At 50.8% G+C, this 24,090-nt stretch overlaps 1 protein-coding gene across 4 annotated transcripts in view; it reads right to left on the bottom strand.

Annotated features, from left to right (window-relative positions):
• ACSL1 (acyl-CoA synthetase long chain family member 1) overlaps positions 1-24,090 on the bottom strand; it is a 61,293-nt gene that overhangs the window by 29,252 nt on the left and 7,951 nt on the right. For all 4 annotated transcript variants that reach the window (XM_059685687.1, XM_059685688.1, XM_059685689.1 and 1 more), the window contains 2 exons: positions 10,889-11,115; positions 441-555 (listed from right to left, as the gene is read on the bottom strand). In XM_059685687.1, the coding sequence (XP_059541670.1) occupies positions 441-555; positions 10,889-11,083 (310 nt within the window). In that variant the 5' untranslated portion in view covers positions 11,084-11,115. Of the gene's footprint in view, positions 1-440; positions 556-10,888; positions 11,116-24,090 lie in introns of those variants that run through there.

Raw genomic sequence — 24,090 nt, 5'->3', positions numbered from 1 at the left:
GAAGAGGGCTGGAAGGGAGGGCAGGTGCGGGACATGGGTCTCTGCCGCCCCGTTGGTAACTGAGGGACGCTCCATGTCCCCAGGGCCCCCGATGAAACACTGCTTCCTGGGGACGTCAGCATTTATTTCTTAAAATATGCGTCTCCTGACTGAGAGCTTTGAAAAATACTGGGCCGGGGCCAGTTAGGCAGGTCTCGTGACTGCAGAGAAGTCGGCCCATAATGAGCTAATGTGCGTGTGACTATAAAATACACGACGTGCTGAGCACGTTTCACCGGGGAACCTGCTCTGCTGCCACAGGGGCCGTGCGGAGGGGCCAGGGAGCGCAGGGACTCGCTCCGGAGGGGTTATGGGAGGAGAGGGAGGCCTGGGGGACACGAAGCAAGGCCACTCCTGAATGGAATCCTTAAGCATCAGCACGTAAACTCAGTAGTGCTTACTCGACACCTGGATGCCCCTCTGGAAACCTTCGTATACGGTTCTGACGTCGTCATAGAAATACGCCATGGGCTCGTCACTGTTCAGGAGCGTGGATCTCCGAGCGCCATCACTGCCCTAAGGAGAAAGACAGACAGGTGAGCGAGCACATGAGAAGAAAGCACCAAAAGGAACGGCCTCACGTGCCCGCCCTGGCCCCCCGGGCCCTGGGGAGCGGCTGCCCCGTGAGCAGGCGGTGTTTGCTGAGTGAACGAACTGAGGGCGCGGCAGGGGACCCATCCTGTGTGGGCTCTTAGGGAAACGACCTGCCGTTCAGTTTCTCGTCCACACGTTATCTAAAGTCTTTATTTTTTAATTGAGGTACAGCTGACCAGATGCTCTTTGTGATCATTTCCACTGTTTCCCTTTGCCAACTGCACTGTAATTGGCTGGGAACTCGGTTTCTCAGAGCATCTGCCAGTTACGATCATCGGCTACAAGACGCAGGATGCGCAGACACGTCTGCACGTGTGTCATGCGCACTCACAGCTATGCAGAGCTGGTGCCGCGGTGCGCCCTTCTCTGCGCTGTCTTCCCCCGCTGGCTCAGTGAGCACGCCTGCCCAGCAGACTCCTGACCCGTAGCCCAGTCATCTTAAGGGGCAGCTGTTCTCACCCTGTGAGCTGCTGCGCCCTCGGGACCTCAGACACTGCAAGGGGTCCAGATACCCGTAGGAACGCCAAGCAGGCCTTAGAGACTGAGGAGTCAAAGGTCAGCTACTGTGATGCCAGAGCCTGCAATTCCTTTTAACTCCAGGGAGGGGCCTTCACAGGTGCAGTGGTCAGGAAACATTGTCCTAGGGAAATCAGACAGACGGTACCCGGACTTCTGGCACCACGAGAAAGGACTGCTCGAACGTGGGAGAAGTCGCTGCTGGCCTGAGGTGTGAAGAAAGGAGACGGGAAAGGCTTCGCGAAGAGGAGGCACAGGCCTGGGTCTCGGAGAGCAGACCGGCTGTGCAGGCCGAGCTGGTGGGAAGAACCACGTGGAGACCCTCCCTAAGGTAACGAAGGCCAGGCATGTTTGGGTGGATTCCTTTTCTTGTTGTGTTTTTTAAAAAGTATAGTTTTTAGTTGATCTCAGAGAGGAAGCGAGAGGGAGAGAGATAAGAAACATCCATGATGAGAGAGAATCATTGACCGGCTGCCTCCTGCACGCCCCCTATTGGGGGTTGAGCCCATAACCCGGGCATGTGCCCTGACTGGGAATGGAACCGTGACCTCCGGGTACATAGGTCGACGTTCAACCACTGAGCCACACGAGCTGGGCATTTGTTGTTTTTTAATTATAATTCTTCTCGCCTCCTCCCACACGCTCTCTTTCCTCCCCTCCAAGTTGTTATTTTCATAGTGAAAAATTTTTGAATAACACCAAGGAAAAAAATGACAGCCCTATTACCCGTGTGGTGAGTCCCTTCCAGACTTTTTTCTGTGTTTTACATTTATATACCTTCTTTCAGTTTCCACTAAACGCTATCTGTGTGTATTTAAAACTGAAACTGCTAATAATTTTCTGGAGTAAATATCACCCAGTCATATATTCCTATCTTCACACACTCTTCTCTAACTTGGCAGAAACTTTCTCATACCTGTAGCCACGGTGCCAAATATAGTTAGTAACTACAACATGCTACTTTAGAAAGCAAAGCAGTTATTCTCCGTGTGCATAAAGATGGAAATACAATCATGCGTCATTATTGCTTAATCGCTAAGTCTGTTTTCCCTCTGTAAAATGGGGATACCATGTGTCCATGTCCAGGTTATTTTCAGTTAAACTACAACTTTCCTGTTTCCTGTAAAATATGAGTCTGTCGACTATTACTCAGACACCCTGTAACATGCCCTAACTACAATAACGGTCCTCTTAGCCAATGTCTTTGCTACAAACAATATTCAGATTAAAATTCAGAGGCAATTTTGTGGCTTTGTAGTAAGAAGATTCAGAAACCTCTTCAACCCGGGAAGCCACCAAAAGACGCAGGGCATCGTGACTAGGTGACTAGTAGGAAGAGAAAAGAGATGGGGAATTAAATGCCAGAGAATGGGAAGAAGAAAAGGCTTTGTTCAAGGCTCTGCCATGAACAAAGGCCTCCTGGCCGAGCTGGCCTCCACAGGGAGGGCCTGCTGACGCTGCTCAGTGTTTTGTCTACAAAGTCCAGGCCCCCTCACTCCCCCAGGCCCTCTGCTGAGTCGTGCCCACACCTGTTACCGCGAAGATGAGAATCAGGGGCTAAGACACAGAGCTCTCTGGAGGAGCCTGATGCGTGTCCTTACGTGACCTGAGGGGCTCCAATGAGCACTGGCTGAGCCCAAGAGCAGGGAGGAAGTCAGAGTGAATAGACCAGGGCAGCCTGGAATCTGGAGCCCGGCTCGCCCTGGAGCCGAGGCCTCAAAGGATGAGCAGGGCTACGCACTGCCCTTGTAAGAAAAGCATGTCACTAGCCCTTCACCAGGTCCCCCGAATGAGCAGCTCTGGGGCTGTGGCTCAGCAAGCCCCCCGAGAAATCCCAAATCCACGTGCAAGTGGGAGGACCACCGCCTGGAGGCCTGAAGGTCCCCGCGGGGAAGTGGTGACGATGGGCGATGCGTGAGAGAGAAATCCACAAGGAGCGTGAGCAGGGCGCAGAGCAGGAGGAGGGGAGAGACTGGGGACATCCACAGCCACGGGCCTGGTCTAGGGCTGCCACTCATGGGAACGGGGAGAAGGTGGGCGCGGGAACTGTATGTGGAGAAAAGAAGGGACAGTTGGCGGACTGAGAAGACAGTGCTTCCATTTTATCAAAAACAGAAGACTGGGACCTGGGGGTGGGTTTGAGAAAAGAGATTAAGCTTAGCTTTCGATATGTGGTGACCATATCCCTTCAAGACAGGTCATCTTCCCCAAGTTCATTTTGGGAATCCCTGCTGTAGAGTATAATCTGATAACAGACTTCTGGCTGAAGAAGTCTTCGGTTGGGTTAATTTTTTGGTGACATATAACCCTCAGGACTTTGGGAAACATGGAGGTGAAACAGTCAAACCAAGTTAAAGGAGTTCATTATATCCCAGGTACAGCCATCCTCTCAACAACATACCCAGAGGACAAGGAATTTCTTACTATTCTCGTTAGCAGTTAGAAGAATTAGCTGATGTCTGAGGATGAAGCAGGACATGGGCTCTGTGCCAATTTTAGGCCTAGGGGGAGAGGGGGAAAGGCCGCATTGCCACTTGACTGTGTGGCACGCCCGTAATTTCACGAGAAGAGACGGGATGGGTTAGGGGTGGCGGAGACCAAGCAGCACCGTTTGTGCTTTGAAATGTGTTGCTCTGGAAATGACCACATGTTCCCGTAAAGATCCATTTCCGATGCGCACGCATGTGGCCATGCTTCCCGAGCGAAACGCGGCATGCAAACACGAGGTGTCAGGACCTTGGTCACACACACAAGGGGCGAGGGATTGGAGCTGAGTGCTGGGGAGCACGTTTGTAGCAACTGGACTCAAAACATCTGCTTGCGCCACAGAAATCGAGCCATTTCAAAAGCCGGGGATTTAATTCTTGGGTTATTCAAGCACGCATGCCTATTTTTAGGACTGCCCACTTAAATAAATAAAAAACCCTTCAAATTTGGCCTTCTGGTCTTCTGATATAATCTGCAGATTGGGGGTGGGGATGGGGGTGTCAGTTTTGCTCAAGAAACAGGGTGAACTAAGCAGATAACCCCAATCAGATGTTCAGAAATCAGTAAGACTGTGAGTCAGGGAGGGTTATGGGCCTTTTATTTCTTCTGCTGTGCACTTCTTCATTGTGGCCATATAATTTCCCAGCTTTGTTAAAAAAAGAAAAAAGATGGTGAGTGAAACCCCCACCAGTCAAACCAGAGGCTCCCCATGTGAGCTGGGTTAGGAAGTGCAAGTTCAGACTCCCCTTGGGGGCAGCAAGGGCAGGGCCTCAGTGAACATGAGTGTCAGTGTTTTCCAGACTAGAACCATAGCCAGCATCTGGCACAAGGAGCACTTGATGGTCAGAGGCATTTGGGGCCACTCCCACATTGAAATGCAAAAGCAAACCACATCCTTGAAGACTTCTGGGGGATAGGAAGGCCCAAGCTTCATAAATTGTGGTCTCATGCATCTCCATCTAGAAAATGGACATCTATGTACACGCCACAACTACCCCTCTCCTTAGCCTGCTCTTCCCTCTATGGAGAGGGGTGGGGGCAGGGCAGGAAGAGGAAGAGGAAGGGACACAGGTAGGAGGGGAAGGAAGAGAGAGCCAAGGAGGAGGAGGAGAACTCGGTAACTTCTAAAGGGGCTGTTGAAGACTTGGCTGGATTTTAATGTTAAATCCATCTGGCGGGGGGAGGGAGGGGCGATGGAAGCAGCAGGTAGAACCACAGTCCCAGGGAGTAAAGATGACTCATTCTTTTCTCTTTCCAATATCCTTCATGTGAACAGACTCCTCCAGCACTTAGATTCCATACGGTGCTCATGGCCCAGACCACCACCACCTGCTTCTCTCTACAGCAGCGGTTCTCAACCTTCTAATGCCGCGCCCCTTTAATACAGCTCCTCATGTTGTGGTGACCCCAACCATAAAATTATTTTCGTTGCTACTTCATAACTATAATTTTTCTACTGTTATGAATCGTAATGTAAATATCTGATATGCAGGATGTATTTTCATTGTTACAAACTGAACATAATTAACGCATAGTGATTAATCACAAAAACAGTATGTAATTATATATGTGTTTTCTGATGGTCTCAGGCGACCCCTGTGAAAGGGTCGTTCGACCCCCTTGAGAACCGCTGCTCTACGGACAGGCACACACCTCTTCTTCCATCCAAGGACCCTGCAGCGAGGCCTCCGGCTCCCAGTTCTCATCCCAGCAGCACCAGATCTCCAAAAGGTCAAACTAGGGCCTTGAAGGGCCAGCCCACAGTGACCCCCCCACTCCACACTTTCTGAATGACAGTGGGCAGGACATGAAAAGCATACCTAGACGCCCCATATGCTGAGCCGTAAAGGCCACAGGGTAGCCCTGAACCCTCAGATCCACTACTTCCGCTCAGCATCTAACCAGCTCGCTTCCCGAGATCCCTTGCACCCAAGCGAGCACAGAGAGGGCAGGACCATCACATGATGATGCCGCCGGCGTTGTCATCTGAGCAGGAGAGGGGCAGGCGAGTGCATGTTTACTGGGCGCCTGCTGCAGGCCAGCCAATCTGCAGAGGAGAAAACAGACAGAGAGGGGGGCTGCCTGGTAAGTTACGAGACTTGTCTGCGCTTCACAAGCAGGTTCAAACGGTCACACATTGGTCCTCTCGTCTTTGAGAGCCAGGCCCCGACCACCGCTGCCTGCCGGGGTGACTGGTTCCTCGATGCCGTCCCCAAAGCCTCCGAGCCTTTGCACTTTGCATTCTCCAGCCCCCGCTGTCCCCATCAGAGGACTCCCTTAGGGATGGGGAGGCTGGCAGTGTTAACAAACTGGTTCTACGCTGCTACACACACCTCAGTCTCAACCACCCTCAGAAGGGAACACAGTACCCCCACCCTGTGAAAGCAGAGAAAGTTTAGAGCCACAAAGTCCAAATTCCGCTCCCCCCAGCCCCCCCCACTGTCCCAGCACCACGAGCTGGCCCGGGCCCCTCCATACACCTGCCATTTAGAATGTATGAGGCGTCCCTCGCTCCTGAAGCGAAGGCTGCAGGGCCAGAGCCCAGCGCGGCGCTTTGCGGCCTGTGAGAGGCTGGTGTGACCCAGGATCTGTGTCCAGAGGCTGGGAATGCCTACGTCCGTCGTTTTCCACTTGGCGCATGGAACCTGCTTCGGGGAGGCTATTTTTAAACTTAAGTAAGCATTACAGCCCTAGCCAGTTTGGCTCAGTGGATAGAGCGTCGGCCTGTGGACTGAAGGGTCCCAGGTTCGATTCCGGTCAAGGGCACGTACTTGGTTGCAGGCTCCTCCCCAACCCTGGCCGTGGTCAGGGCTCGTGCAGGAGGCAACCAATCAATATGTTTCTCTCACATCGATGCTTCTCTCTCTTTTACTCTCTCTAAAAATGAATGGAAAAATATCCTGGGGGGGTGGGGGGAGGATTAACAAAAAACAAACCAGCCTTCCAGCCCACATTACGGCCCACATGCTCCCTGCTGGATGAAGCCGGGAAGTGGCATCATTTCTACAGAATGACATGTGCTTTCAGACCCGAGTCACCGTATTCCCATACAGTGACCTGCAGCTTTTCTTCCCGGTAAAAGGAACCCAGGATGTTTTTTTCTAAAACAACCCCCCTCCCTGCTTGGAATTCCTGAAGACAGCTACTTGGTACTCCTGTGGCCTGGTCATGACATCCAGCTCAGAAACTCCTCCCCCAGTTCCCTGTACTGCCCACCCTTCCCCTCATCGCCCATCCACCCAAGGCCGCTTCCCATGACCAGCGAACCCTCTACTACCACATTCGAAAACACTAGTCGCTTTAAAGTTAGTGGACAAGTCCAACAACACATGGAAACCCAGTTGTTTCCTATAATGTGAATTTAGTAAGAAAAAGTAAGTTAGCCAGGTTTTCATAGTTATTAAAAAGCCCAAGGTTTTAGAAAAGGTGCAAAAGTTACCCACCGGTTTAAAAGTGCTGATGGCTGCACACTCCCAGAATAACACATCTAAGCAAAAACCCCCTCTAAATACCCTCTCTCCAGTCCCCTGGTCCCCGGCCCGCCTTGTTGAGGGTGTAGGATGAGGAGAAGGCAGAAGCTCGCGGGATCAGCTCTGGCTGCTGCGCCCAGGTTGGGCAGCTGTGTCTCCCCCCGCCCCCCCCCCCCCCACCGCCGGTCCTCACTCCCATTCCTGACAGTTTCTGATGGATGTCCCACTGTGTGCAGAATCCCAGACCCCATTTCTGACCTAACCTGCCCCCCTTTCCTCCTCATTTCCATCACCATCTTCAGATTCATTTCCCTGCGCATCCATTTTCAGAAGAGCCTGCTCCTAGGGTCAAGAGCTCTAGCCACTGACCCTTCAAATTTAAGTTTCCTTCTTGTCCTTAGTTATCGCCCCCTCCAGCCACAGGTACAACACATAACTGTAATGAAGGCAGCACGACTGAGCTGTGCACCTGCCACGGACTGGCTGGTACAACTCCACCTCCTTGGACGGTTGTTTTCTCATGTGCACAATGTGAGGGTTGAACGAGGAGACCTTTACAGAAGAAACTGGCATTTACTGAACACTTACTGGGGGCCAGGGAGACCCTCTGCGTATCTCCACACGGTCCTCTTACCAACGTGCTGGAGGGAAGGCACTGGCCCCCAGTCTCCCAGATGAGGACCCTGAAGGTCAGGAAAGGCGGGAGCACTTGCCCAAGGCTGCCTGGTCCCAGCAGAGCAGCGGTCAGGCCTCGGCCACATCTTTCTGCCCCTGGTCCCTTCCAGCTCCAACATGCTCTCCTATGTCCCTACTGCAGCCACCGTACCGTGGTCTGTGCCCTGACCAGTCCCTCATGGTTTCCAGTCACTCCAGTAAAGATCATCTTCACTGGGGGGCATGGGGACCACAATCCCAGAGAACAGACCGAGACCAGCGACAACTGGGAAATTCCCATGATCACTTGGGAAAGTGATTGAGGGGAAAAACAGACAGACACAAGTATAAAAATTTGCTTCTAGTGTCTGCTCAAAGTCATGGAGCAGCAGAAGCAAACTCACTTCGCAAGACAGACTCTTTCCCGGACCCGGGGAAAGGCCGGCCCTCACCTCCCTGCTGCAGGCTGGGGAGCTGCCAGTAAAGGCGGGGACACAGCTCTCCAAACAGGATGCTGAGCAGACCACGCTCACAAATTTAAAAAGACACTGGGTTGCCCGGCTGGTGTGGCTCAGTGGCTGAGTGTTGACCTAGGAACCAGGAGGTCACGATTTGATTCCCAGTCAGGGCACATGCCCGGGTTGCGGGCTCCATCCCTAGTGGGGGGTGTGCAGGAGGCAGCCGATCAATGATTCTCTCTCATCATTGATGTTTCTGTCTCTCCCTCTCCCTTCCTCTCTGAAATCAATAAAAATCTATTAAAAAAAAAAAAAAGACACTGGATTCTGTTGCTAGCACCAGCTTCCGTGTCCATTCTACAGTTTATGTCTTTATCGCCTTCCTGCACAGGTGCAGAGCGTGAGCGCTAACGTCCTCTTTGCGAGCCAGATTTGTGAAAGGAAATTTCACAAGCTGTGACTTATAAAAGACCTCAGTGCTGCGGCTTTAAAAGAGAGTAGCTGAGAAACAGCCAGTGTGGGCAGGGATGAGATGCAGCCAAACCAAAAAGAGCAGATTCTCCTCATTTTAATGTCCAGTAGAGTTTATGGGGAGAGGAGGGTGAAAACCACGCTGTGGAATGGGAAGTGGGGGTGAGCGTGGGCACTGGCACCGGGTGCTCGCTTGTTTTCCAAGTAGGAGCGAAGCGACAACATTTTCATCGGGCGACCAGCCCCTGCCAGATACACAAGCTCCTGATTAATACTTAATGGGATGAATTAAGTTCCTCTTTCTGCCACAGAAGTCCGTATGATGAGTGCGCTCTAGGCAAGCATTTATAACTACTAAGTATCACCCAAGGCTAATCTCAAATCCAAAATTCTAAGATCTTCTTTTAGAAATGCAAAGCAAATTCTGCAAACCCAAGACCTACAAATTCTGAAAATCTGAGCTAAATCCATTTCTAAGAAAAATCAGGAAGCCTATATACCAGGTAGTGAAATTACAGATTCTAATTTTCTTTGTGCTTATCTGTAGTTTTAAACTGGTCTACAGAGAAAATGTATGAGTATTTTAGTAAGACTCAGTGACTTCATGCTAAGCTGGAACTTAAAAATCACATTGTAAGTGCCTCCACAATTTCTCATACAAGAAATAAGAATTAGGCACTTTTTAGTTACTGCTAAATTATAAACATTTTTAAAAAAAATATATTTTTATTGATTTCAGAGAGAAATCGAGAGGGAGTGAAAGATAGAAACATCAATGATGAGATCCCCACTGGGGATCGAGCCCACACCCCAGGCATGTGCCCTGACCCAGAATTAACCTTGACCTCCTGGTTTGTAGGTCAACGCTCAGCCACTGAGCCATGCCAGCCGGGCTAAATTATAAACATCTTAAATCTTCACTTGCCAAGTCCTCTTCTCATAGTGAGGGCAATGCTGCTAGGAGACATCAGGTCCTCTCCCGGGAGAGAAAGAATTCCCCAACCCTCACTCGCATCTTTTAGAAAATACTAGATTCTACTCATCATTGGTAGGTGATTAGCTGAGGTGAAATATGAAGCTGACCTTCTACACAGACATAAAGTATCTCAAAGCCACCTTTCCTCAGCAGTTCACTCCTTCTATTTTTACATTTTGACATGAATAAAACTGGCGTATCTTTTATACCTTTTAAGAGTTTCACATTAATGAATCCAAGAAATTGTCTAAAAGAACTAAAATCTTCTAAGTACCAAGACGCTATATTTAGAAGGGCACACTCTCCCTCCCCGACATGCCTGCCCTCCGGGAGGGAGGCCTTTCACCTACATCTGAGAGCGGGAGTGAGGCAACTGGCGTTTTACAACACTGTTTTTCATATAAGTCGAAAGCAACGCGCACGAAATGCGCTCGGAGTGGGGCAGGAAAGGAAGGGGACAGCGCAGAGAGCAGGGCAAGAGTCACCCGCCGGGCACGCGGCTCCGGTCCCCTCACGTTTCTGCTGACCAGGGGAAGGTTCAGAGGCGGAGGCAGGGGCAGAGCCTGGGAAGGACAGGGAGGCATTTCCATTTCCTCGGCCATCCCCCCATTCGGCCCGCGTTGCAGTACGGGGGCACGCTCTGGTCCGGTGTATTTTCCTAACAATGACAGCATGACCTTTCCTTGCCCGAGGGATATGCAGCCATGGCACTCAGCAGCGCAACCCCAGGCGCCCCCGAGTGTCCTGTCGTAGCTCTGTGGCCGCGTTATTCTGGCAAGTTCTATTGGAAATCCCAGAGTCCCTTTCAATGGCTGGGGGATGTGTTCTAACTTTCAGATACAGCACAAGCGAAATCCTTCGGTCTGACATGCGTTTGACAACCCTCTTCTCTGCTGGAACATAAGGCCTGGAGAGCTGGGGCTCGGCCTGTCCCTCCTGTCGCAGAATCTTGGGGCGACCGCAGGGCCAGCGCAGGGGAGAGGCTCGGGGACTTCTGGAATGAGCCCCTGCGTGACGATGGGCAGACCCCCAGCCAACACCACCTCATCGGTCCCTCTGCCCCACACGCTGGCCTCCGCCTCCACTTACAATCATCGGCAAACTTCTGTTTGTCGGGTCCATCTTCCCTTACAAAGCGCCCCGCAAGCAATCACGTCTGACGGGGCGTGGCTCGTCTGGGGAAAGGCAGGGGAAACCTACAGGCGGGCCGGCCGTCCACTTACCGCCACCTCCACCGACTGCATGGAGAGGTCACAGGGTGGCTTCAGGGCCCTGGGCCGCGTGGCGTACCAGAAAGTGGTGAGCGCAGCAAATGCGCCGAAGCCCATGAGCGTGTTGGTGGGAAGCGTGCGCACGTACTGTCGGAAGTCAGCCAGCTCTGGCATCCGAAAATACCGGAACAGCTCGTGGGCCTGCATCGTCCCGTGCCGGTGGCGCCCTACGCTGACTTCTGTGGGGAGAGAAAAACGCCATGTTCATTCCAGGGAGGACTCCTGCAGATCCCAGAGCCCACGCCGGACCCGACGGCCCCAGCCTCGCGGCCAGGTCTGCTCCTGGCTGTGTGATTCCGGTTTTGTAAAGATCCCGTTAGGAAGCATTTTACTTCTATCAGCCTGTATCAAGTTTTCATTAATCACATTTAAAAATGTTTACGCACAGAGAATTCCTGCCACAAAATACCCAGCTAAGTGGCATAAGTTACCATCTTCTTCCCCGATAGTATGCTCTGTTCTCCTCCACCTCATCACACAGAGTCACTGCCATCAGCACAGCGAACAGAGGGAGGAGTGAAGAGGCACAAACAAGCCCAAACCACCCAGGGCCGTCGGTTTTCACTTTTCCCACAACAAGCTCCCAACTGATCAACAGACCCATCCAATGTCAATGTGTGTCTCCCCTCCCCCTCCTCTGCACCATGAAAGCAACAGCAGAAGTAGGTGCATGGGAAACGATGGCTGGCTATTCTGATAAAATAATTTCCTTTATATTCCTCAACGCGTAGTATAGCTAAAACATAACAAACCAGTGTACATAAACTATACACCAACCACCACACACGTGGAGAGAGATTATAGCGTAGTATTGGAGAAAACATATAGAATAGTATTTAAGGTCCCAGATTCCAGAACCAAATCCTGCCTCCCTAGCTCATTAGCTATGTGATTTGGGACAAATGACTTCACCTCTCTGTGCCTCAGTTTCCTCATGTATAAATGGAGATGGAAAATATTAACCTATCTCGGAGGGCTTTTATGAGGACTAAATAATTCACATAGAACTTAGAATGGTACGAGGCACCAGAAAGTGCTCAATGAATGGGAGGCATCATTATTTCTTCTACCAATACTCTGTGGTTAGTCCTGTGTGCAGAACAGTATGGTACAGAGGTAATAAAAGCTTACAAACGAAATTTAGAAACTAAAATTAGATGAATAACTCAAAGCATATTAAAGCCCCAAATTGCATGTTATAGATAATTTACATATACATCAGTATAAAAAATGTGAAGTACAGGTAGTACAGAAGAATAATTCTCATTAGAAAGTTATTGATGAATTACTGCTCTGCAGTCTGTTTGGCAGTAAAGGAAAGGCAGTAACAGTAAATGACCTGAAAGAGTTTTCTCGAAAATTTCTGGCAGTCCACTAAGTGTTCCTTTAGCTCAAAGTTCGGGTGTTTGTGAGCTACTTGTTCTATGTTCTTTTGAACAGACTGAAAATAACCCTCCTTTTTCAAATATAGAAGTCCTCTTTTAATTTCAGTCTGTACCACTGCATTCTTTTCTTTACAGCATAGCAGCAAATCAAGTGCTTTCACTGGCCACTGATACTACAAGGGCCAATAGACTGTATCCGTTCAGCTCATGCAGTCTTGTGCTACAACAGCTCTGTGTAGGTGCAAGCACATATGTACACACACATATGTACACACACACACACACACACACACACACACTGGAAATTTCAAGCTCTGACATGACAACAGAGAATGAACGGATAAGCAAATTTCTTCAGGTCAGAATTCTGCAGAGAAAACACCAGTACTTACAAAACCACTCACCATCTGTGCCACCAACAGCTGAGTGCAGGTGACACACCACTGCAGAGACAGAAAAGGCGGCGGGTGGGGGTGGGGCCGGGTGGAGGAGCTCAGCCTGAGGCTGACCCGCCTGCCAAGGTCTCTCGGGGCATTAGTCACATGCCGGGTCCTGTGCTGCTGCCCACTGGGCTAAAGGTAACTAGCAGACAAAATCCATACTTGACTTCCCAGGAGAAGAGGGTGAAGGATGGCCAATGAGAAGCTGGGAGCAGAGTCACCCCACTGCTCCACCCATGGGCAGGGACAGGCATCAGTCAGTGTCACTGCCAGTGCCAGCTCTGAAAACAGACATTGTTTTCTTTCTGCTCAGCTTCCCAATAGGAAGAGACAATGGGCAGATTCTGAAAAGCCACTGAAATGATCAGATGTTGGGTGGTATGTTGAACCAACACAAGACAGACCAGGAAAGAAACAGACGGTCAACATACACTCACGGCACATTTTATTCTAGATGGATTCATAGGAATTAAACTACTCCAGTCCTTGAACATGTCTGAGCCTCCAGCGTGCACCAGGCATGCGCTAGGAGCTGGAGGACAGCGGTAAAGACAGGGCCGGTGCTCAGTGGGCCAACCAGCTGGGGGGCGGGGGCGGAGATACAGTACAAAATTAATATCTACAAGGTGTAATGGTGTTACCACCATTGACATCCAGTGATCAGGCTAGGCCTCTCTGAGGGAGATGCTTACAGGAGACTTTGAAGCTAAGCAGACAAATTGAGTCGGTCCTCTTGGCACTGAGCTGTCAGACTTCATGCAGGACTGCAATTCTACGAATGCAAAGCAACCTTCTGCAGTTAACGTGCACACCTGCCTTCCCCTCTAATCGACCCACCTCCTACTTGTCTTTGTTACCCGCCCCAGCACTTTAAGTTGAATGGGAGTCACCCACCCTCACCCAACACCCTTGCCTTTCCCCAAAGTAATTTCAATAAAACCTAGATCGTGTGAATTTACAGGGGTGGGGAACCTATTTTCTGCCAAGGCCCATTTGGATATTTATAACATCATTCGAGGGCCATACAAACTTGTCAACTCCAAAATTAGCCTGTTATAGTCAAACACTAACTCACCCCCAAGGCCTTGGAGGGCCAGACCCAATGATTTCTTGGGCCTTATACGGTCCTCAGGCAGGACATCCCCCACCCCTGTTCTACAGAATCACATCCCCGTGTGAAAATATTAAATAACTCCCTGACAAACAAGTACTGTCCTAAACGGGTAGTTTTTTTTTTTTTTTTCTATTGTAAGCATTAGCAATAGCCAAGCGGCAGACAGCATCAAACTAAGAATGAAAGGCATCTATTTTTAGAAACGTCTAGGAAAGAAAGCTTTTTTAAAACTTCAGGAAAGTACAGTAGCACTGGTGCAAAAGCATTTTATTGGATACTGACCTGTAACGCCGAGGGCTTAACGCCAGCTAAATGCTTATCTTTGGTGACAGAGACAAGCTGCAGCTCCCTCCATGCCTCCTGGCTGGCAATCAGTAACCAGCTGCGAACCAGCCACACCGAACAAACTGGTTAATGCTGTGGGCAGGAAACTTCAGCCCATGCAATGCAGGACTAAGCCAAGACCTCAGTTAGATCCGGGGAAAGAACCAAGAGCATTTTCAATCTATCTCCCCATCTATTTAACTGCTGTGAGGAAAAGGAACTTGGAGCCATTAGAATTGGAGGCAGACCTACATTCAAAGAAAATGAGCCACAATAATTGCCTTCAAATGCTGTAGGTCAGCGGTTCCCAACCTTGGCTGCACATTAGAATCACCTGGGAATCTTTTTAAAATCCTGATTTCTGGGCCTCATCATTAGTAACAAAGAAACAGAATTTCCGGAGGATGAGGCCCAGAAATCAGGATTTTAAAAAGATTCCCAGGTGATGCTAATGTGCAGCCAAGGTTGAGAACCACTGTTATAGGTGAAGATGCTTTAGGATCGTCTCAATCAATAATTGGTCTCGAAGAAGTATCAAGACTCATGAACTTGCCAACCGATGGTTAAAACTCAGAATTAGTTCGTACTCCAAATGCTGTTCTGGTTGGAATCTTTAAAAAATTCTTTCCAAAGCAGATCTGCATGCTATCATCTCGGGAAGTGTACAGCCCAGGCAGATGATCCTGCTGTTGTCACTAAGAAGACGACTCAGTTGGCTTAAAGGCTTATGCAGACAGTAGCCAGTATTTCTCGGCTGGGACACGGGAGACTTCCTCTCCGCACCCACAAAAAGAGGATTTGCTCAGTTTGAATTTCCTATGAAGAAGCTGGAGTCTAAAACCACAGACTGACTGGGAACGTGGCAAGGGTCAGGGGAACCTGGCAGAAGCCCAGTCAGTGCAGAGCGCAGCGCGCAGGCCGCCCTTAAATAGACCCGAGAGAAGCAGACGCACGGGGCAGGGAGCAGAAGCGGCGGCATGGCCGGCCGAGAGCAGGAAGCCTGCTGCCCAGCTGCCCAGCCGCCCAGCCTTGGAGAAAGGCAGCTAATGACATAATGAGCATCGATCTCGTGTTCAGAAAGCGTTCGCATCCGGTGTCTCAGCTGAACACCAAATACAAAGTGATGATGGGGAGATCAAGGCTGGAGACTTAGAAAGCTTCCCCCAGGTGTCGCCCAAGATCGGGACACCAACCTGACCCTAAATCTGTGCGTTTCCTCCACATGGACAGTTCTGACCCTCTGGAGGGGCCCTGACCCTTACCACTAAGAACCACCACACACTTCCTTGCACGTGGGCTCACCGTCCCCTTCAGCCCACCCCAGGTTAGGGACCTGCAGGAGCAGGTGGCTTCCAAGGGCCTCCCAGCACTCACTCCCCGGTATCAGTACTGGCGTCTGAAATCCACCCAACTCTCCCCTCTTTACGTCACCACTAGCCTTTACCCCTCACCCGACCTCTGAGCATGTGGGTTCCAGGTCCACTGTGCACAAAGGTTCCCCTTTTACCATCCTGTGGGCACCAGGAAAAAAGTGACCCACAAGGGCATCATTCTCTAAGGACACAGGGACACACAGGGACACGCACACACACAGCTCCTGCAATTCTGCAAACTCATACTTACATGAGCATTGTATGTTCTTCATGCCATGTACAAACCAAAAAACCGGGCGGTTTGGGTGTTTGTCCTTCTGAAGCCCCTCGAGCTTTCGTCCAGCCGAGTACTAGCGGTTTGAAAGAAAACTCCACTTGGAATGAAGGCCTCAAACAAACCCACATAAATAGCACCCTTGCCCCGCGGCAGCCAATGGAGAAATCCTGACATCTTTGCTGAAAACAGCAAGCCAAGCTGGCAAGATGCTGCCATTCCTTGCTCCACCTCCTCCCCTGGCACAATAGGCCATTTACAGAGGCTAAAAGCGCCCCCTTTGTCCTGCACTGGCCGGGCACAGCTCAGCCTCGGGAGGAACAAGAGAGCGGCAGCCAGGCCGCGTGCTGTTCTTTCACTGCGCCACTCCAAACCGTCGGATCCGTGCTCCTTAGCCCTGGCTGGCGAATTACCTAGAGCTAGATTTGCTTAAGCCATCCCCCCTTGCACCAGAAGGGCAGCCGGCTCTCCCTGGAGAGAGGGAGGTGCAGACGCCCGAGAGGCCAGAGGCCACCAGTGAGAAGGGACAGCAGAGGCCGCTGCCCCGCCCCACCCCAGACAGGAATTCCCGAGCACGCACACAGGGTGCTGCCCTGGGACCACCTCCTCACCTGAGCCTGAGAAGGGCAGGGCCACTTGGGGGACCTGGGACCCCAGGGACAGTGAGCAGGCGTTCACAGGGGACTAGGGACTCCCACCCACTGCCCGGAGCGCTCTTCCAAGTACAGTAACCCTCCAACCCACTGAGTTTTCAGGGCAGCGATTCTATGGCTCCCCAAGTCCATTTCCAAGAATATTTTTTTAAGGAGAAACAGCAGGGATGCTGTTTTCAGAAACCCGATGTATTAAACTACTCGAGTCAAGTTGAACATGTCTACACTAACCCACTCCCTGCCTATCTCCCCAAAAGTTATCAGAAAGAGTGAGACACAACGCTTTTAAGGGCAAGGATAAGGCTAGACCAAATTTAACCAGAAAGATTAGGGCCATACCTCACCCATTCATGTTGGCCACAGGCCACAAATAAATAACCAAAATAGATTCCAAATATAGGGTGTCCAACTTGAGCAGATAAACTGCTAGGGATTAGATGAAATGGTCAGATGTCTACGTAAAATAGTTTCTGTACTCATTAAGCTATAGACATATTTAAGTCACATGACAATACCAATTATTTTAGAAGTATTTCCTTTTTCCTATTCACATTTCATTACTACAGTATTTTATTCAAATTCTTTGAACATGCTTCTTCAGACAGGGTTCCGGCCTCGCTGAGGCCACCTTGGAGGGTGGACAGTTTTCTGTGGCCTCTCTCCACATTTCTCTCTCTCTTTCCCTTAAGTTGTCTAAGCATTTTTGAAGTCACACATGTGGCTGCCACTGAAAAAGTCTCCCAGTCACAAGAACACAGTTGTATAATGTTAGGACAGTTATAAAACGTGTCCTATGGGGGCATAGTCATAGCACTAAACCACATGCTTTACTGCCTTTTAAACTGGTATCTAAGAGATTTTGACAATAATATCCGACAGCTGCCTTTGTAAAGTCAGACCTCCAGAAATGATTAGCCAGCCGGTATTAAACTGCTGCGCCTTAGAAAAAGTAAAATTCGGTTAGCGGGCCTTTACGAGAACTCAAGACTAGGACTGGAGACCTCCCTGGTGGGGTTGTTACTACCTTCAATTCAAAGACCAGGAACCAGCGCCCAGAAGCTCAATGCCCCGCCCCAGCTCCACACGAGAACAGGAACCAGGAACGGAGCCCAGGTCTCAAACCAAAGCCGAGGGACCTTGAGAGGCAAGTGCACAACCCAGGCACACGGTGGTTCAAATCCAGACAGAGGTGGGAGGCGACACACAGGACGGCCAAAAGCCACGAGGCACAGTGACAAAAGGCAGGATGAGCACCAGGTCCAGCAAGAGACAAAGGGACACACAACACGTGGAAGATGTATACCATGGAATATTATTCAGCCTTAAAAAAGCAGGAAATTCTGATATCTGCTCCAACATGGCTTCACCTTGAAAACATAATGCTAAGTGAAAGATGCCAGACACAGAAAGACAAATGTTATATGATTCCACTTCTATGAGGGACCTGCAGGAGGCACGTTCATAGAGATAGGACCACCAGGGGTAGAGTTTCTGTTTGGGATGATGAGAAATTCTGGAACTAGAAAGTGGTAATTGTTATACAACAGTGGGAATGTACTTAATGCCGCTGAATTGTACACTTGAAATGGTTAAATTGACGAATTTTATCACAATAACATTTTAAAATTAGTTAAGAAAAAACACACAACACACCAGGCCCTGTCCAGGTGGCTGTTGGTTAGAGCACTGTCCCAGGCATCAAGAGGTTGTGGGTTCAATTCCTGGGCAGGGCATATACCAGTGGTTCTCAACCTTCCTAATGCCGCGACCCTTTAATACAGTCCTCATGTTGTGGTGACCCCCAACCATAAAATTATTTTCGTTGCTACTTCATAACTGTAATTTTGCTACTGTTATGAATCGTAATGTAAATATCTGATATGCAAGATGTATTTTCATTGTTACAAATTGAACATAATTAAAACATAGTGATTAATCACAAAAATAATATGTAATTATATATGTGTTTTCTGATGGTCTTAGGCGACCCCTATGAAAGGGTCGTTCGACCCCCAAAGAGGTCGCGACCCACAGGTTGAGAACTGCTGGCATATACCTAGGTTGCAGGTATGTGCCCTGGTTTGATTCCTCCTGGTCAGGGAGCATATGGGAGGCAATCAATTGATGTTTCTCTCTCACATCGATGTCCCCCCCCCTCTTCCCCTCTTTGTCTCTCTCTAAAAATCAATAAAAAACATATCAAGTGAGGATTAAAAAGAAACACACACACACACACACACACACCAGGATTTGATAACTAAATGGATATAAATGGAAAACAGATGAAATCGGAGGGCTAAATTTTTGAGCCTGGGAGAACGCGGGGAGCAGTGATGAGGTGGGGAGGGTCGACTAGCAGGAGGGAGTTCCATCCTCCATGCCTGAGAAGTTGCATCCTCCCCCCTGGTTCTCTGGGGAGCCGGCCAAGGCCCCACCTCACCACGGCCATGGAGGCAGGGTCACAGGGTCACACTACCTCCACTCCCCTCCCAACTCCCGCCCCCCTCAAAACCCACCACCGTCTTCCCTGCGCCTCCCTGCGCCCTGCACTCCCCACTACCACCTCCACCTTCCGTGTCTCCCTCACTGCAGCTCCATGCCCTGGCCTACTGGACAGGCCCACATCCTCCCCAAACAGGCCAGAGGCCATGTTCTGTAATCACTTCCTACAGGCCGCAGGCCAGAGCGCCCAGTCCTTCCTCACTGAGGAGTATTCCGGCCCTGAGTGGCCCTTCGCTCGTCCTACCTTACACTCTCAGGGAGATGCCTCTCTGCCCCCGGGGCCTGCGCCCTTCCGGTCCCTCTGTCCGTCTTCACATGCCCTTGGTGCCCATCACAGTGCCTCGCCCAGACAGGTCCTCGGAAACATTTCCTGAGTCATGAGCGACCCTTTGCGATTCTGACCCACTCTCCACAGTAAGCCCAGGATATGTTTATAGAGCAGAGTCTCCAATGAGGACGGGGAATTCAAAGCATCCCCCAACCTCAGCCTGTTCCTCTGCACCCCTGGGAGCTGCAGGGGTCTGCAGGCTGGAGGGAGTGAAGCAGCAGCTCCAGGTGATGTGGACGGAAAAAAGGTTCAAGCCACCGATTGCAAGTTCACATGAAGACAGCGTCTTTCAGTGGGGGAGGGGGACAGCTGCAATACTTTTAGTAAATTTTAAATACTTAAAGATAAACTTTAAAAAATAGTGTCTTGCCTTCTTCCCATTATTTCTCAAATAACCCAAGCCATCCAAGAACAAGGGGCCTCTCTTCTTAGCAGACGTTTGGACATACATTCAGACCTTCGACTGCAGATTACTTTAAACAAATCACGCCTGCCCACAGGGAAGGGAACAGAGTGGACAAATACCTTTCTGAAGTGCAGCGGCAAATGCCAGAAGAAGGGCGCAAGCCCAGAGCCCAACACCAGGGCTGCCCCCGGCTTCTGGGAGCGAGTTTTCTATGTCAGAAGAGAGACTCCTCCAAACCAGACGAACAGCCAGGAGCTGGGTAAAGGCAGGACTCTAGGGATGCGGAGGGCTGGGGTGGCACTCAGAGATGTAAGGAATGCTGAGGACAGGACCTGCCCAACATTCTCCAGAGGAAAAAACCCAACCACATGGTTCTCCTGCTTCTCTCTTCAACACAGACATGAGGGCCTGCCCTGGACAACCACTTGGGGAGATGGTAATTATAGTCAGGACACGCCAAATGAGACAACACGGAGCAGCCTGTGCGGGACAGCAGGTTCATTTTACTGCTAAGGAGCTAAATTTTACTGCCATGGTGAGGCGGTGCCCTGGCCAGCTTGCCCAGAGAACAGGGGGAGCGGATGGAATTCCTTCCTTCCTGCCCACCCTCCCCTCCTCGTCACTGCTCCACGACATTCTCCCAGGCTCAAAAATTTAGCCCTCCAATCTCATCTATTTTTTCCATTTATATCCACTTAGTTACCAAATCCTGGGGTGTGTGTGTCTTTTCAATCCTCATCTGAGGATATGTTTTTTATTGATTCTTAGAGAGGGTCCCACTCAAGAAAATTCCGAAGAGAAACAAGATGTTTCCACGGGTAACCACGGATTTGCTACTCTTAAGCGATTCCTGTACATATGTCGGGACAAGGCAAGGATGTGGCTGGTAAGAGCTGGCGAGGGGAGCAGGCGTGGACCAGCAGGCGGCCTCGGGCAGCTGGCTCTGCTCCATCCGATGGGGACGAGAGGCCTGCTGGTTAGGCTGACCCCGCCCTCTGCGAGAGCAAGGCGCCGAGGCTCCTGCAGGTGCAGCTGCTCACCCGCACCTGGACCAAGGAGGCGTGGCCTTTCGGTTGGCATGCGGCACAGGAAGAGCCCAATCGCACCTGCAGGTCTGCATGTTAAAGAAGCTGACACCAACGCTGGGAGTTGTTGGGCAACACAAGCAGAGCCTGTTATGATAATCGCTGGAGACGCAGAGAAAAGTCCTGCTCTGCTGACAACCCAGAGGCAGAGATGACCTTGGTCTGCTGGAAACCAAAGCCGACCCGAACACAAGAGGCTCCGGCGAGAGAAGGGAGGACCACTTCACAGGGAAGGGGCAGGCGTCCTTTCCCAGTGGCCAGCGCTGGGCCTGGAGGCAGGACTCTTCTCCACTGAGGGGAGTGGGCCCGTTTGTTTGAGAAGCTGCACCCACAGAAGGCACCCAAGTCTGGGGTCCATCGGATGCTTTGTCCAAAGCTGCTCACTTCAGTGGTGAATATAGAGACAGCACAGAAAGATGGAAAGAACGGTAGAGTCAAATGCAAAACATTCGATTTGTGTCCTAGGAACTGGCAGCAACCACGATGGGCTACGAAATCCTGGGTCAGCTTTGCCGCTGTTGCCTGTGCGGGCCTCGGGGAGAGACAGGCGTGGGCACTGAGGGAAGCGGTGCCCCCTCCCTCGCCAATGCCAAGGGGCACCTCGAGGACGATGCTGGAGAAGGCGGAGGATGGCCGGGAGCCCTGGCCCAGGAGCCCTCCTACACCCAGCACCTGCAGGCAACCACAGGGCACGTAGGGAAAACCACCAATGTTCAAAAGCATCAATTCTAGGTGGTGGGCACATGGTACCTGCTTTATGATTTTATTATACTTTGAACTTTGCTATATCTTTACAAATAAGATAAAGACACTCTAACTAGGTCAGTCCATTTCTTCTGGTATTTACGTATTGGCCACCTGCTCAGTAAGGGCTCCGGGCGGCAACCTGTCCTAGCAGAGGACGCCGGAGGAGTCGGCCCCTCCCAGCAAGTACACATCCAGCTCTCACCATCTGCCCTGTGCTGGGCCCCGGTGCAGCCACCAGCCTGCTATGTGGGCAACTTCCACCCAAGGGTCCCATGGCAAAGAAACACACAGGGGAACACTCTGAAACCACGGGGGAACAAAACCTCTCCCAGGGAGTCCCTCGCAGGCAGGAGGCCTTCAGCATGAGGACACAGCGCTTGCAGGGCCCTCTGCCTTCAGCGAGGACAAAGACACCTGTACGGACAGACTGTAAGGACTGAAGGAGCCGCCAGGATGCAGAGGCAGGGAGGGCTGGCCTCAGAGCCAGGTGGGACCCGGCAGGGACAGGTGGGGGTGCGGGGAGCAAAGAGGAGGCCGCAGGGCAGGGGGGCAGGAACAATTGTGTCCTGAACCAGAGGCCAAGGACACCCTGCCTCTCTCCCAGGACAGCACCCTGTCCACAGGCTATGACGCAGCTGGGAGCAGGAGGCTGGCCGCAGGCAGCCGCGGGTCGTTCACGGAGTCCTCAGGTCCCTGCCAGGGCGAGGCCTGTGCGGGAGGCGGAGGAGAGACCCAGGCCTTAGGGCTGGAAGAAGTCGCCACGATCAGATATCAGTGACCCGGGTAAGGAGGCTGAGGGGACGCAGGTTGGGTAGGGTTACTTACACCTCCTAAAATAGACCGCGGTTTCAGAGGGCCTGGACAACCAGAGAGAGGGCTCGGCACAAGAGGGCAGGTGGAAGGCAGGACACAGAGACAGACCTGTCCCGGAGCGGGGACCGCGAGCTCTGCTCTTCAGCAGGGAAGCACCGTGACCCTCAGAAGCAGAGGCGAATGGAACCCACAGAGTATCCCCAGGCTGCGCGTGGCGCCTCAGGACCCAGCAGACCTGGACAGATGACCTCTAACTCCCACAGCCCTGCCCAGGCCCTTGGTGGTGCTGCAGGAGGGATGTGAGGCAGAGGAAAGGTTAGCCAGGGTTTAGCTCATTGTATAAGGAGGGATAAGGGAGGTGCTGGTGACAACCACGGGACACGAGCTAGAGTTACACCAAGTGTTCAGGTAACTATAAGACGACAGGACTGGCCCCAGGGGGAGTTAACACAACACAAATCTACTAAGCTGACAGAATTATAGAATAATAGGCCAGTGTTTGTTTAAAGGAGGGAAAGAAGGAAAAAGAGATTGTCCAGTCTGGCTATTACCTACTTGGGTGACACTAGTTTGAGTCTCTTTTCCTTTATGTTTTGGTTAAACTTTTATTTCGGAAATTTCCAAATCTATTCAAAAGTAGCCAGAGCAGTATAATAAGCCACCACGCACCCATGCCCTCAGCTTTAATAATGATAACATTTTGCCCTAGCCGGTTTGGCTCAGTGGATAGAGCGTCGGCCTGCAGACTGAAGGGACCTGGGTTTGATTCTGGTCAAGGGCACATGCCTGGGTTGAGAAAAGAGGAGGCCGCAGGGCAGGGGGTCAGGAACAATTGTGTCCTGAACCAGAGGCCAAGGACACCCTGCCTCTCTCCCAGGACAGCACCCCAGAGGCCTCGATCCCCAATAGAAGGCATGCAGGAGGCAGCGGATCAATGATTCTCTCTCATCACTGATGTTTCTATCTCTCCCTCTCCCTCCCTCTATGAAATCAATAAAAATATATATATTAAATAAAGATCAACATTTTGCTAGTATTGTTTCATTTAATCCATTTTTTTTAAAAGGATTTTAAGGCAAATCCCAAACATCCTATCATTACCTCTGAGGCCGGTCCAGCTCCAGGCTCCCACAGCCTGAGTGCGCACCTGCGCGTGGAGCAGGTCGGACCAGAGCACACACCACCTCCCGCCAGCTGCGTGAAGGTCTACAGCAAGAAAGCCAACTTAAATATTGACTCAGCGTGGCCAACCAGCGTGGCATTTAATTGTCATGTGAGAAAAAGGTCCATATTCTCAAAATGCAAATGTCTATTATGTTCCCAATCTATGTCAACACTAAAAAAACAACCATGTCCTAATGAGGCTTCTACATGGTCGAGTTTTGGGTCCAAAAGCAAAGTGCACTCTGGATTTCACCTGACTCACCCAAGGTCAGAGACCACGAGAACAAGGCTCACAGCCTCGTTTCACAAAGCAGTTCGCTTCCCCTTCACTGACAAACTGAGTCTTCTCCTTAGAAAAACGGTAGAGAAGGAGGTAATTTTCTGATTCCCTAACCTTTCAACAATGCACCCAAAGCAATAAGTAAAATGCATCCCTAATATATAAGTGCATTTACATATAAACTATGTACATATATTTCTATAAAATATAACTTTAAAAAGAAAGCTAAAAAATAAGGATCTACAGAAATCCTAGTACATCCACCC

The sequence above is a fragment of the Myotis daubentonii genome, chromosome 2, assembly GCF_963259705.1.
Source record: "Myotis daubentonii chromosome 2, mMyoDau2.1, whole genome shotgun sequence".
Lineage (NCBI taxonomy): Eukaryota > Metazoa > Chordata > Mammalia > Chiroptera > Vespertilionidae > Myotis > Myotis daubentonii.
Note: the sequence above shows the minus strand (reverse complement) of the source record. Positions and strands in the feature narration are given on the sequence as shown.